The sequence below is a fragment of the Serinus canaria genome, chromosome 8 (assembly GCF_022539315.1).
Source record: "Serinus canaria isolate serCan28SL12 chromosome 8, serCan2020, whole genome shotgun sequence".
NCBI lineage: Eukaryota > Metazoa > Chordata > Aves > Passeriformes > Fringillidae > Serinus > Serinus canaria.
The window spans coordinates 23,029,661-23,043,921 of record NC_066322.1 but is presented as its reverse complement, the minus strand read 5'-3'; the positions used below and the strand labels follow the sequence as shown (position 1 = coordinate 23,043,921).

At 40.2% G+C, this 14,261-nt stretch overlaps 1 protein-coding gene across 5 annotated transcripts in view; it reads right to left on the bottom strand.

Moving 5' to 3' along the window:
* Positions 1 to 14,261, bottom strand: part of RC3H1 (ring finger and CCCH-type domains 1) — a 54,904-nt gene that overhangs the window by 40,008 nt on the left and 635 nt on the right. For all 5 annotated transcript variants that reach the window (XM_050977388.1, XM_050977389.1, XM_050977390.1 and 2 more), the window contains exons 2-4: positions 8,833 to 9,198; positions 1,510 to 1,630; positions 34 to 273 (exon numbers count right to left, since the gene is read on the bottom strand). In XM_050977388.1, the coding sequence (XP_050833345.1) occupies positions 34 to 273; positions 1,510 to 1,630; positions 8,833 to 9,063 (592 nt within the window). In that variant the 5' untranslated portion in view covers positions 9,064 to 9,198. The remainder of the gene's footprint in view (positions 1 to 33; positions 274 to 1,509; positions 1,631 to 8,832; positions 9,199 to 14,261) is intronic.

Here is a 14,261-nt window from a genome sequence, read left to right as displayed (position 1 = left end):
AAATGCTTCTAGTACAGCAGTGATGTCACCTACCTGGCCCAAGGAACTGGCACCCTCTGGCTCTCACTGCAGCCCAGAGGTTGGAGGAGAGCTGCTGAGGGTTTTGATGCTGGAGGATGAGCTCTGTGACTGTTCTCTCACCCAGCGACCGGGCTGCACGCATGGCTCTGATCCGCCCTTCCTCCTCCACCAGCTGGCAATGGACTAATGTCACAAGTTTCCTCTGCATGGGACGACTCAGCACACTCTGAGTAGTACTGTTAAGACCCACACCTTCAAAATAAAATGAAACAGAATAATAAACTACCTCATACTCCTCTTCTTGTGCCAGTCTTCAGTGACTGTACTGGACAAGTGCAAACCTAGCTCTCCTGGTGTCCATTTTGTCAAAGGGAATACTAGTCAAGGCATATCATAAGTTCATTTCACTTGTTTCACTTGGCAATAAAAAAAGTTTTCTGGTAGTCAGCTTCCCCACAGGCTTAATCTTGTGATTGACTTCTTAAGAAGATGGAACCTCTAATGAATCAGTTTCCCACGTTGGTAGTTTGTTCCACACCCTCCCACACATATTCCCAGTACATTCATGGACTTAGGGATCACTTGGACATTTGTTTGTTTTCACAACATTTAGTTTCTTGCCTACATGTAGCACCTTCACTGTTTAGCTTTAGAGCTTACGTGAGTCCTGAAGTGCTTGGGTGATGTTGAATTTTGTGCCAAAACTCTGAATCACAAACAGGCTGAGAGCCACCTAACTCAGGTTAAAGGAAGAGGTGACTCACTAGACATACAGCTGCCATGCTGAGTTTGCTCCACAGCCAGGACTTGTTCACTGGGCCACCAATTCCCAGAGTGATACTGCTGTCACACTGCACTGGTCGCAAAAGACTCAGACAGCTTCTCAAAAGAATCATTTTTATAACCCAATGCCCATGATGATCAATTCCACTACTTGGGCTGACAGACTGTCCAAATCCAGCAACTGTAATATATATAAAATCCATACTCTTTGACACATTGCAGGTTTGCTAACTTAGAATTACCCAGTTCTTGTATTTGACCTTGTATGAACAAAGTATTACTGATAATTTTCCTTATTTATCTTATATGTAGTAACTTTCTCAAATCGGTTTATTCATCCTCTACGTAACAGCTGTATCACTACAATTATCACAAAGCAGAACTGAAAAAAAAAAAAAAAGGGCAGAATTATCTATTTCTACTTACTCTGCAAAGATCAAATCAAAGTTTGTCTCAACTCACTATGGCATGGTCAAAAAACCTCAGCCTTTTCTCTGAATGATTTTTGACACCTTTCAATTCTACATCTCCCTCCCCTCCAGGAAAACAAAATCTTAATGTTTAAGAAATCTGTTTCAATTTGTTTCTAAACTAGACTTATATACTTTTTTTTTTCAAACATAGTAACTAATAATTTGGATAGTTTGTTTTGCATCTTATTTGGTTTTTTTGTTTCATTTTCCAAGGAAGCAATGCAGGAACTACCTCTTGCACTGCTGAGTGGTTTGAGGTACAATGCCAATTCTTCCACACATTTCTTGCCCTCCTCATAATGCTTGGTATCTTCAGCTCCACTGCATAAAGTAATCGGCTGCTGCTCAGGAACCTGAGGAGAGATGACATGTACATCTACTATGAATATGCATAAGTGGCAACTGTGCTTACAAACACTTATTACTACACCACATTTCCTGTTTTATTCTCCTTTTGTGATGTTGCTGTATTACTTAGCATTTTTCAGCTTATTTACTGAACAAATAGCGTAAAAAAACCCAGTGAAAATGAAAAGAAAAATACAGGGTTTATGTTTAAGAGACTTCTTTTATTTAGTGTTTGAAAGGAACTAGAAGCAGAAGGCTTAACATGGCACTTCCTATAACTATAAAATTTTGGCTAAAATAGAACACATTGAAACATCCCAAAGCTGACTGGCCAAAAAACTCAGGGGGAAGAAAAAAAAAAAGAGGAGAACCCTGGTCTGCTGGTAGGTACAAATTTGTATCTACGGTCTTACAGCTCTAAAATCATCCACGGATAAGAGACTGCAGCTACTTAAGATTAGTGGAAGACAGACTTAGCAGCAAATACAATAAGACACCCCTGGAACATATTCTGAGTAGACACAGTTACAAAGCTTGACCAAGTTATCCTCTGTAGTGCATATGAACACACCCTGTGAGTATTTATCTGATGATAGACGCCAACTACATTCTTGGGGTTTTGTGCTAGGTTTTTGTCAGGTGACATTTATTTCTTCTTCCAGACATTGACCAGAAATCAAGATTTTTCCAAGGGATTTGCACCACACCCCTCCAAGTAAGAATTTTGGTTTTACTTTCCTCTTGGAAAATTCTTAAAGCTTTCATCAAATTTGAGGGTGCAGTATAGCACTGTACTAACACTTCTCAACATCACTGTTCAGCAGTCAACCCAACAGAGAATTGCAAGTCCTCAGAAGACTGAACACAAGCACTTTTTCTTTTTGCTGTCAAAGTGCAAATATATCTCAGACTTCTATTTCCATGTCAATCCCTATCCCAGTGGCAATAACAACATGCTAATCCCACATAGCTGCTTACAGGGACCAACCCAGGCCTTCAATCTAAAAGCAAAAGCCTTTAATGCTTCAGTTAAATACAGATACAAACCTGCTTACCTTCATGTGTAATGCAGCCATGCCAAGAGCAGCATTATGATGGCAGCACCAAATAAAAGCAGTAAATATACATAAAATATATATACATGCACGAATATGGCTGCCATCACCAATGTGAACAACTTTTATATAATTTTTAATAAAAAGCAATGCTTCAACTACATCACACTTCTCCTTAGACAACCGTGTCACTGAGCTAAGTTTCTCATTTGACACAGAGAGCAAAATAAAAAGTTACTATCTTGCTTTTCCAGCAGGTAACAAAGAAAAGCCTCAAAATGCAACATGTCAGCTGGAATTAACATAGTATCATCCCAAACCAACATAAACAAGACAGAAGCTGTGTCTGATCTAGGCTTCTATTCTTACTGAAGAGAAAAACCCAAGTTCAATCACACCAACACAACAAGGTAGGCCTCGACACTTATCACTGATGGAAGTTAACTTGTAATGTTCTGTGGGTTTTTGGTTTTAATTTTGGGCCAGCATTTGTTTAGGGTATTTTGGTTTTTGGCTTTGACGAGTTTTTGTGTCTGCAAGCAAGAATATTTTCAGCAGAAGGAGATTCTGCAACTCTGTATGTTAGAGTGGTCAGCTGTTAAACAGTCACAACAACCTTGAGTGGTTTCTTGGGATTTGGGAAACAATTATTAACTCCTGCAATATTTGCCTGCACCTTAACAGCATATTCCACACCTCCTTTTCAAAGGCATTGCCATTTTAGCAGTCTGCTTCTGCCAGGGAAGTTACGTGGCAGAACTGGCTTACTGAGCAAATGACACATCTCCAGTGAATGTGTCCAGACACTGCCCCATTTCTGCCCTATTTCCTGAAGTCCCACACTCTGTACAAACTCCTATTGCTCCTGCAAGCATTCCCTCTGGCACCACTGCCAGCCCAAACAGTGACAGCGCTGCAGCCCCTGGCAGACAAAGGGTCTGGGAACAGACGTGGGACAGGAAGACATGTTCAGCCCTGGATTTCAACCCTGAATTGAAGTGGGTTTAGCACACATTCAAAGCAGTGGTTTGGAATGCCAGACACAGCACAACTCCACCAGTGAGACACAAGGACTGTCTAGCAACTAACAGAAAGCTTCCCCTTCCCCCACGGAAAAGCTGGCAGAGAAAAACTTCCAAGAGCTAATCAAGCTATTCGAACACTATCTGCATATTGTTCCCATTCCTTCTCTTTTGAAGGGAAGCTTCAATGTAAAAATCTAAATGCTTTGTACAACTGTACCGTTTGCAAAATGAGCCCAAGAGAGATTCAATTTTTATCTGAAGCTGGAGTAAGTGTAGTACTGAAGAGTAAAACGTGCTTTTTCTGTGGCTTTCAGGAGTGTTCAGGACAAGAGAATTTAGTTCTCATGCACATACACTTCATTCATGCAGTGCACTTCACAACACAATTTACAAGTAATTTTCCTTTTGCTGGTTGTATTACATGCACGTCCATGAGTTATTTTAATATTTTAGGGTTAGAATAATTGTAAGAATAACATCTGCCAAAAGGAAAATCATGAAGATATAATTCATATAAGTGACAGGAAATATGAATTTTGATTTTGGCTCCATCATGGAACTGCTGAGGGACAACTGAGAAACAACTCAACTCGAAAGCATTTTCACTTCCCCTTCCCAAAATATCCTTTTAATAGCATGCATGACCCTATGGTTACTGCTGTTTACAATGCCTCTCAGGAGCCTCAGAATAGATGCCCCACAGAGTGAGCTCATTATTTTCACACTCAGTCCATATTCCGTTCTCTCAGACATCACACCCTTATGACAGTTTCCACTGCAAATTTATTCACATCATGTAATCAACACCTCCAAAAGGGGATGAGAGCAAGACAGGAAAAATGATCTCAGCTGTTTAATTGCTTTAAATCTGTGATGGTTTTGCATGTATCTGTTTTGGCAATGACTGCAAGTATCCTGACAGTGGAATGTTACCCATCAGCATGGCTTGTGGCTGTGGGAAGAGACAGGTTATGACAGCATAAGGAATGGGACCAGAAAAGAATGCTAAAGCATCATCTCATACCAGGCAGTGATTTTGAATTGGTGATTTAAGTGCAATTTGATGAAGAAAGCTTGAGTTGTCAGTAATTACCATTAGACATCTAATTGCACAGAATGAGAACATGTTAAACAGACCAAACCCCTTTTGGTAAGGTTTGAAAACTGTTTCTAGCAATATTTCCCTCCCCCTCCTTGCAAATGAATGATTTGCTTCCTGCCAAGAGAAACCAAACAAAACCCAAAGCCTACTGTCTTTAGTTCCTCAAAAGTTTACATTAAAGACAACTTTTTCACAGATAATTCCTCTTTTGTGGCACTTTATTTCATCAAAAGTTAAAATAAAAAATTATCACACGTGCCTCTAATAGCTGTGCACTTTCAACCTTCCCCTTTTGAAAGGTCTGTAAGTTAAGATTACCCAGACTCTCATCATGTACAATTCCAATGTCTAGAATCATGTTTATCATGTCCAGCAGGAGATTATTCCCAAAATTAAAGCACCACAGGCATTTCTGCCACTCTACATCACCTGTTTTGAATGTGCATGCTGCTGTTTCATGGTTAAAAAAACACGAGGGAATAGCTTAGATGACAGATTCATGATCAGATACCTTCAAAACACTAGCCAGGTGAATGCTTAAAATAGTTACATTTAGTGAGTAATATGTGGATGCTTGAACAGCTAAAATTCAAAACCTTATTCTCACAGAAACAAACTTAAGTGATTCCTTTACCCAGGAAGTCTAAGAAGCAAGGTATTCTATGAATGCCTTGCTGATTTGTGTCCAAGGCCATTGTGTCTCCCTTCCCTCACAGCTCCTGCCTAGGTACTCAGCTATGTCCAGCTTTCACAGGAATAATAATTCTCATCTTCCCCTTATGATCCCTCTGCTCCCCTCATTTTATGCAGGAAAACTTATCTAGACATGGTCTGAACTACCTAACCAGAGAGACTGTGGATATCCCATCCCTGCAAGTGTCTAAGGCTAGGCTGGACAGGGCTTGGAGCAAGCTGGTCTAGTGGAAGGTGTCCCTGCCCACAGCACAGGGCTGAAATGAGATGGCTCTTAAGGTCCCTCCCAACCCAAGCCATTCTGTGATTCTATTCTATTCTGAGACCACTGCCTTCCAGAACAGCCCCTGTAACCAGTGTTGATGTAGGCCATGCTACAGGGGAGCAGGTAAAAAATCTGAATCTGCAACAATGAATTTTCACACAAAGGGTGGCTATAAAACCTGGGCAATGGGTTTCATTTCAGAAAGGGGTGGGGAGAGAGAAAACTAAGAAAGAGTCTAATTCAAGTAAGAAACCAACTCTTTTCACCATTAGAGTGACAAATTCTATCCAGAGAGAGAATGCTGCAGTCAGAGAATATGTTACTACTTTCCTGGGTGACTGTCTGACAAATTCAGTGTTTTCCCCAGAAGTACAATCCTGCTTATTTTACTTGCTGTACTTGTGCAAAAGCCAAAGTGACTTGCCCTGGAATCCTGTCACTGCAGCCAGTCACAGCAGAATAGATTTGTTTCTTTAAACTGCCTGGTCTCCTCCTCCACCTCCAGCAAAAAAGCACTTAACAAGTATAAATGTGTGAATTCCTCAGAAGTCACTCCAAAGGGAAAAGAACAAACTGTTCTTCCCCCTCACAGATAAAAGCTTTAGTTGGGCTTTACTGTATTTCCTTCCAGAATTGAACCTGTTTTACTGGAATTTAGCATTTACAAATAAAATATTACTGGTCTCTGTGGACTTAGGTTAAGGGTACAGAGGTTGGAGATTAAGGGACAGTACTGACACATACATGCTCCTGAAACTAAACCCAGAAGTGGAAAAACAAATGGAAGTGGTTTCAACTGAACTTGACACTACTCCTGCTTTGAAAGCTTGATTGCTGCTCACAGACCATTTTTGCTGAAATAGAAAAAGAGTACACTCTCTTAGTGGGACAGTTCAAAATCACTAGTTTCTCTAAAGTACTTTTTTTTTTTTTTTTTTTTTTTGGAAGAAGATTTTTTTAAATGGCCTTAGACAGTCTATTGGAAAATAGCAAATGTTTCCCTGTCCTTCACAGGAAAGCAGCTGTATTCATTTTCAAGTAATCCAGTGTCTGGTAAACACTGCAACAGCTGCCAGGATGGGAAAGGGAAGAGAAAGGAGAGTGAGTTGTACTGAACACTGATTTCATTCACGTATTCATTTGAAGTGAGGATCTGGCAGGGAAGGTGCTTCAAAATTCTCTTAAGGGGAAAGTCTGTCAGCAGCAAACACCCAGCCAGGATCCATGGTTACTGTTACAGGGAACAGACTGCTGGGAGTAGCAAACAACCAGAGATGAGTGGCAAAGAACAGGGGTGGGAATAATATATCTTTTGGTGGCATTTGCAGCTTTAAGGTCATGATGAAACAAGGTCCTGTGAATCTTCATCACACAAAACTTTTAGATAAAAAGGGAGCACAAAATGATGTCATTAGTGCAAAGTCAGAATCTAAAGTTCAGAGTGCTCTCAAGACAAACACTATACTATAAAACCTTTCTTCATACCTCACACATATGGATAAGAAAACTCTAGCTGGCTAACTAGTAAAACCAAAAAAAAATTTCTGTTACCTATACAGAGCAGGGTGGATTTCCATCTCATTCCACAGAATCTTGTTTTCATAAAAATTTAAATTCTGGCAGAGGTCAAATTGAAACTATCATACAGCTTCTCATAAAGCTTAATAAGTGCACACAAAATAACCAAATGCAAGGGGAAGACATTTATCATAAATGTGGACATTCAGATGCAACTAGAAATATTCAAGAAACTGCAGAGGGGAAGAAACATGTAAGAGAGAAAGAGAATTGTAACTTTTTTTAATTACATCACCCACAGATTTAATACTGCTCAGAAGCTCTTCAAAGATGGCAGCATATCACAAAAATGGGAGTGCACAATCTCACTGCTTCCTCCTGCAGAGCAGGATGAGTCACTTAGCACAGCCAGAAACACCATTTGATTTTGAGCTTCTGAAATAACCTCTTTGCCATACACCATGAAAGAAAAACAACAAATTAGCCATATTACCTGATAAAGTAAGAAGTGGCAAAAGCACACCTGTAAGTCACAGTACCTAATAAAAAGCAACATAAGAGCATCTCTCTTTCCTCCACACCTTTTACAGCTCCTTCACAATTCTTTCCTTTTCCCCATACTACAGATCTTATGAACTTTCTGCTGTTTAATTTCACTTATACCAGACATTGGAGCAGTACAAAATAAAGCAGTAACCCCTTTATGGTAACTGCATCCCAGCTACATTTTCATTCTTCACCCATAAATTAGACAGGATTATCCCTCCTCCTAAGGACCACAAGCCTGTCCACAAGCCTTGGAAGGTATGGGTCACAGGGAGCTACCCATGACCTAACATCCACAACCTTTTGCCAGCTTAAGTCTGTGCTGCAACTGAACAGGGTGGTCCTGCTTTCCACACACCCCTACCCTTTCTTGGGGCTGTTATCAGACCCAGGGCCACTCATCCCCATCATATCACCACTTCAACTGACCTTATCAGTACCTATTCCAGCAAAAAAGGGAGCCTCAGGCAGGCTTCCTCCCCTCACCAATATGGATTTAGAGTAACATGCCATCTCAGGAAGTCGTATTCCCATTGCATAGTTTCAAATAAGGCTGTATAAAGGCTGCTACAAGAGAGATCTGTTCCACATCCTTTACACACCCCTCCTACTTTTGGGACGACCAAACACAGGTTTCACAGGGTGAATACAGTAATACCTGCCACAGAAAAACATCTTCTCACAAAATAAGCTCACTGATCAAGCTCATCCTTTTGGCAGAGCATGGCTAGGTAAGAGTCGAGGAAGAAGGAAGGAAACACAACTAACCCGCTCTGGTGACAGCCCACAGAATTAGATGTAATGAAAATCATGGTCACATAATAAAAATTTAAACTATTGATCCAGGCATCTTTACTATTTCTTGCAGACATCTACAAAAAGGCAGATGCCTTCTCTTCATATCATTAAGACAATATCATATTCTTTATTATTCCTGACTTGTCCTCCCAAAAGAAGGAAAATACTGAGACAGATTAAAAAAAAAAAAAAAAATCAGGGATACCTGAGCACCCACAAGTTGCAGCAAGGCTGAGTTCACAGGAAGGAGTTCAATGTCTGTGTTGATAGTGGTCTGGTCAAAGGGACATGCCTTACGGTGGAGCTTGTTGAGGCACATCTTGCAGACAGTGTGGCCACAGCCCAAGCTGATGGGCTTCCGGATGGTTTCGTCGAAAGTCTGTGTGCAAATCGGGCAGGAGAGAAAATCCGTCCATTGTGGAGCTTGTACAGGCATTGCTTCAGGAGTTAATTGACAGGACAAAAATCTAAAGCACAGATTCCACTGGAATCAAAATTTTGCAAAAAAGTCTGTTTGGTTTTAAATATCTTCTGTAAGTACAGACAGTCTGCACATAGTGTGAAACATAACCTAGAAGAAAACAGAAACACAAAGTTAGCATTCTGTACTAGAACAGGCACATGAGCTCCTTTGTGCTAGGGAAGTATCACTCCTCGAAGTGTAACTGAATCAAATACAGGACTGAGTCACAACTTGTTATAATTCCAGCTAGTCTCTGGCTCTAGAAAAGCCAGTGCAAACCATTTCTGTGATTATACAGTTTAAAATAAATAAAGGAAGATAACTATGACATTGAAGTTGTAAGACTAATTAGCTTTTCGGTTTTATGTTCTCTCTTTATAAATGAGCAAATTGACATCAACAAAATGTGAATAAAAAATACAATCCCGCTAATCCACTTTTGTACAATACCAACTGTACAAAATAATTAAGTATTTAAATAATTTTGCTTAGACAAGGCTTCATCCAAAGCCTCTATCAGAAGCAACCTTTCTTCAGGTCCAGTGGGCTCTGGATGGGCCCTCGATGACTCCAGAAAGGTGTGAGCTGCCCAAGCCTGGAGGGAGATAGGAATGGCTCAGGGTCAGTCAGACACTGTGCACTGCAGCTCTCACATGTCACTCACTCGGTGATATTGTGTGCTGCTACCTCAGCACCTTCACACAACCTCATATGCACTGAGCTCTGTGGTAGCACATGGACCCATCCAGGCACATCTCAGTTACCCTGGGAATCTGCATGCACTCTTGCTGGAATTCAGCACTGTTAACTTGCCCTCTGTCTGCCATCCAAGCACCTCCATCCTTCTAAAACTGCACAACACTTTTAGTAGTCATTTTTGACTGGATGATTGACAACTGTTCCTTAACTGTTCCTTTTGTGACCCCAATTTATATCATTCACTGCCTGCCTAGAGATTACACTGATAAAGAAAGCAGCACCTTTACTCTGCTGAGAAACCACACTGAAGCTGCAATAGAAGAAAAGCTGGGAGTCCTTTATAACTTACTGTCACTTTCTAATCAAAATACTAAGAAGATCAAATGTTACTCATTATAAGGGAATGGAAGGTAAGATATTGCTTTGGGACAGGAAAAAAGCAGAACTCATATGAGGAGAAAGGTACAAGAATAGATGGATCATAAAATCATTATCAAAAAGAAAATTGGTAATTAAATAATTTCTGATGTCTGGCTTACTTTCACCAGTGGAATAGTCATAAACAATTTTTCTGAATCAAGGAGCAAAATGAGAACAAAAACACCACCCCAACCACCCATATATCCTAGTTTCTCTTTTTTACACATCACTGGCTTCAGTTTCAAACCAAGGACTGCACATTTACTTGCTAAGTGTCTGTTCTGACAGGATATTCTTCCATAAGCAAAACAGCAACTTTTTATCAAATCTTCAGATTAAAAAATGCTTACAATTAAAATCTAAATTCTAAAGGTAAAGAGAGAAACTTTATATCAGGACCAGTGCAATTCAGAGTCAAGACATTTTAAAGCAGAAAAAAAAATTCTAATGCTAAAATAAAGAGTCTGAAAAGCCTCTGCCACTTTTTTTCCTGGAAAAAAAAAAGGCTTTTTTTTTTTTTTTTCAGAATTTAGTGCAATGTTGTTCACACTTAGCATTATTTTGCCAAGGTAAACAAAGAAGTGTTACTAGTGTTAGAGTTTTATCAAACATCTAACCTAAGCTCTAAAGCTAAGGAAAAGGAGTTGTACTATGATGATGCCTCTGAGTCACTTCCAACTCAGGATGCTTTATGATTCTAGGGAAAAAACAATTTCTCTTTCCAAAAGACAATATACAATGCCACACAGCCTCTGGTTCCCAGCCAATAAGGAATCAATAAAAAAATCAGTATTACCCAGGCAGGGTGGCACAAGGAAGAGGTAGCACTATATGTGGTTAACCCTACACCAGCATTGCACAACAAGATGTCAAGGTTGTTCAGGGTTCCCCCTTCCAAAATACCTCTTTAATGGCAAATCAGCCATTTTATTCCATCTTGTCAGCATAGGCTCAAATCATTCTCATTACTAATGTATCACAACCCAAATGAAATCTTCTATACTTTAGGTTACTACACTGAGAGATGATATCCTAAAGCATTCAGCAAATTTATTTCCAAGCCTTCCCCAGCTACCTGCCCTCCTAAATACTGGGTAAATTTTGGTAACAAGCATTCAAGCCAGAACTATCCTCTGTAAACCAAATCTGCAACAGAAATTACCCAGAAACCCCCCAGAAATCCTTCTGCAAAGAGCAGTACACAGCTTGGTAAATCTACTGTATGTATGGCTGTGCTACGAATTATCCTTTGGGGATCAAAATTAAAGAGCTGAATCAAAGTTCTTTCTTTTGACCACACTGCTATTAGAATATCTAGCAACTATTTCCTAGACTTCTCTGCAATTCAGAAACAAACTGAGCAGCCTACATAAAACAAATTATTAGCCAGACACTCAGGAAAAGAAGTTTTCTACTAACTGAGACTTAAAACCAGAAGGTAACATGAAGCTGTACCATCAAGTCTAGAAAGCAGATGTGAACATGGAGACACAACTATCCCAAGCTGTGAACAGGAAGAAAGGAGTTGAATACAACTTTAATGTTAGTTAACTAATTAAAAAACCCCAGTAAACAGAGCCATGTTGTTGCTACCTGTAGCTCTGGCATAATGAAATAGGTCATACTTATTTAGAAATTCAACAGTTGAAAGAGAAGTTTGGGGAGTCTGGAGATGAAGGAACTAATTAGTGGCATCCATGATCCTGTGCCAAAACAGGTCTCCAAAGGCTGGGGAACAAGGGAAGCAAAGCTGATATATTAGCACAGCTCTCAGACACTCTTAAGGGTCTGAGCCTGTGTCCTGGTACCTAAATGCAAAAAGAAGGCCACTGACAACATAATATACAGCTGTGAGAAACCTCAGAAAGTCATCTACTTCAGTACAGTCTAGCTGCTGCAACAGATTGCTAACTGGTGTGATGCAGCCAATCATTTCCCCACAGAAAAGAACAGCTGTTGGAACAATGAGCCCTTCTGAAGAACCTCCACAGCAGATCAGCACAAACCTGTGGAAATTCCCCTGATCCCACACAAGACAGGAATGGCATCCCAGGGACTGAGGATTCACAAGCCACATGCACCAAACCAAGTACTGCTGATGCCAGAGCTTTCCACATACATGGTCCTGCTTCCCTCCAGATCAACCTTCGCACAAGGGAGCAGAGCCAAGCACCGAGATACAATGTAAAGCACAAAACTCACAGATGTAGAGAGGTGGAGCTGCTGAAGATACCTGTGCCTTGTATCAAGGTTTGTGATGCACTATGACCTTAGAAATAACTGGAAAAAAACAGTCTCTAACTCCAAAGAGCTACTCTTAACAAGAGCCATTACAAATGACAATAAAACAGTGGAAATAAGACAGTTTCACTACCACTGTCTGCTATTGGAACCATCACCACTACAGAAAGAGAATACTTTGAACACATACAGCAGGAAAAATATATTCACTTTTATAGTACAACACTTTTAAAAAAAAGTTTCTCTTCAGCATTATACCAGAGGTAAGCAAATCATGAAGAATGCAAAAAATTACAAAAAACATAGCTATTTAAATAGCCCACCTCCCTATAATATTACATTTTTAACCCACACTCAGTTCACCAAGTATTTCACACTCAATAGCTTCTAACACTGTAAAATGTATATCCATACACACTTCTTGGTGCATGATTGAAGAAAACAGATACGTCAAAACCCAGGAAAGCAAAAAACTAAAAAGTTAAAACTAAAACTACAAATTTACACCTTTTTGTCTTCCATAAATTGGAAGACAAAAAGGTGTCATTAAGAATGAAGATGCTCCAAGATAGAGTTTGAATCCTGCACTGAAACCAGAGACAGACTGATTTTGTTATTTCTGAGTTTGAAAATATAAAGTACCTGTATGCAAGTCCTCCTGTTTACCCTTGCATAAGCTGTTTTACCCACATCTAGAACCACCTGGAAAAATGTCTCCTAACTTCTGGGCCTCCCAGCCCCCAAAAAATCCTTGAAATTCCATCCTCCAATCCAGACTGGAAATGTCACGCTGTAATCAGATCTGTCTCCTCTGGGACCCTGCCAGTGCTTTAGAGAAAGACATGATTATTCCATAAACCACTGGAACAACCACTCAATCCTTACTCTGCTGGACAATGCAGAGTAGCCTCATATCCAAGCTGTGTTATGTCTGTGGCAACCAGAGTCTTCCACATGTCCTCTGCAGACTCAACTCTTGACAAAAAGACGCTTGTAAAACGCAGAACAGTCTGTACCAACATGCACTGGCATTGAGTTCCGCACACAATGACACACAGGAAAATTCAGACTGAAAGCAGAGGAGTTAAGTGCACTCTGAGGGAGCCCTTCAGTGCAGGTTCCAAGCACACCCCAAATTCTCTCACAAACATGTTATTTGGACCCAGCATGCTCTTGCATGGACACATCACATGCTGTTTCATCACTACCGAGTTGGCACTGCTCTCTCCCAGCAGCACTCCACACTTAGTCATGTCACAGTTTAAGCAGATGACTCAGCATACCTAAGGGGCACACTTGGCTCAGCTCCTGCCTATTCAGTAGATAGAGCTCTTAAGAGTATTACTCCCTCCTGAGTTTTATGTATTCCCACAGCATTTCATTACCCAAACAGCATCATCACCTTAACCAAAATTCAGTTAAGCTAAAGCTGTTTCCTTTTTGCTGAGTATTACTCCTGGCTAAACCAAGCCGAGCTTCCTGTCGCAGTTACCAGTGAACACAAGTAAAGCCTATTTAGTGCTATGCTTAACACTACAGCAGCTCCTCAGAGCCAAAACAAACTCAGGCTTGCCAACTGAACTGCTCATGCAGATACAGCTCTTGAGTAATCACTATTTATTCTAATAAAGAAAACACCACTTCATTAATTCTTTTAAAGACTCTTACTCCTTGATAATAACTTACACTTTTCTGAGAAAAAGTAACTTTTCTGAGAAAAAGTAACCACTTTTCTGTGAGACTGGTCCTGTGGTACATTAACTACCTCAAAACCTCTGACACTTCGAAATTAAAAATAAATCAACAACCTA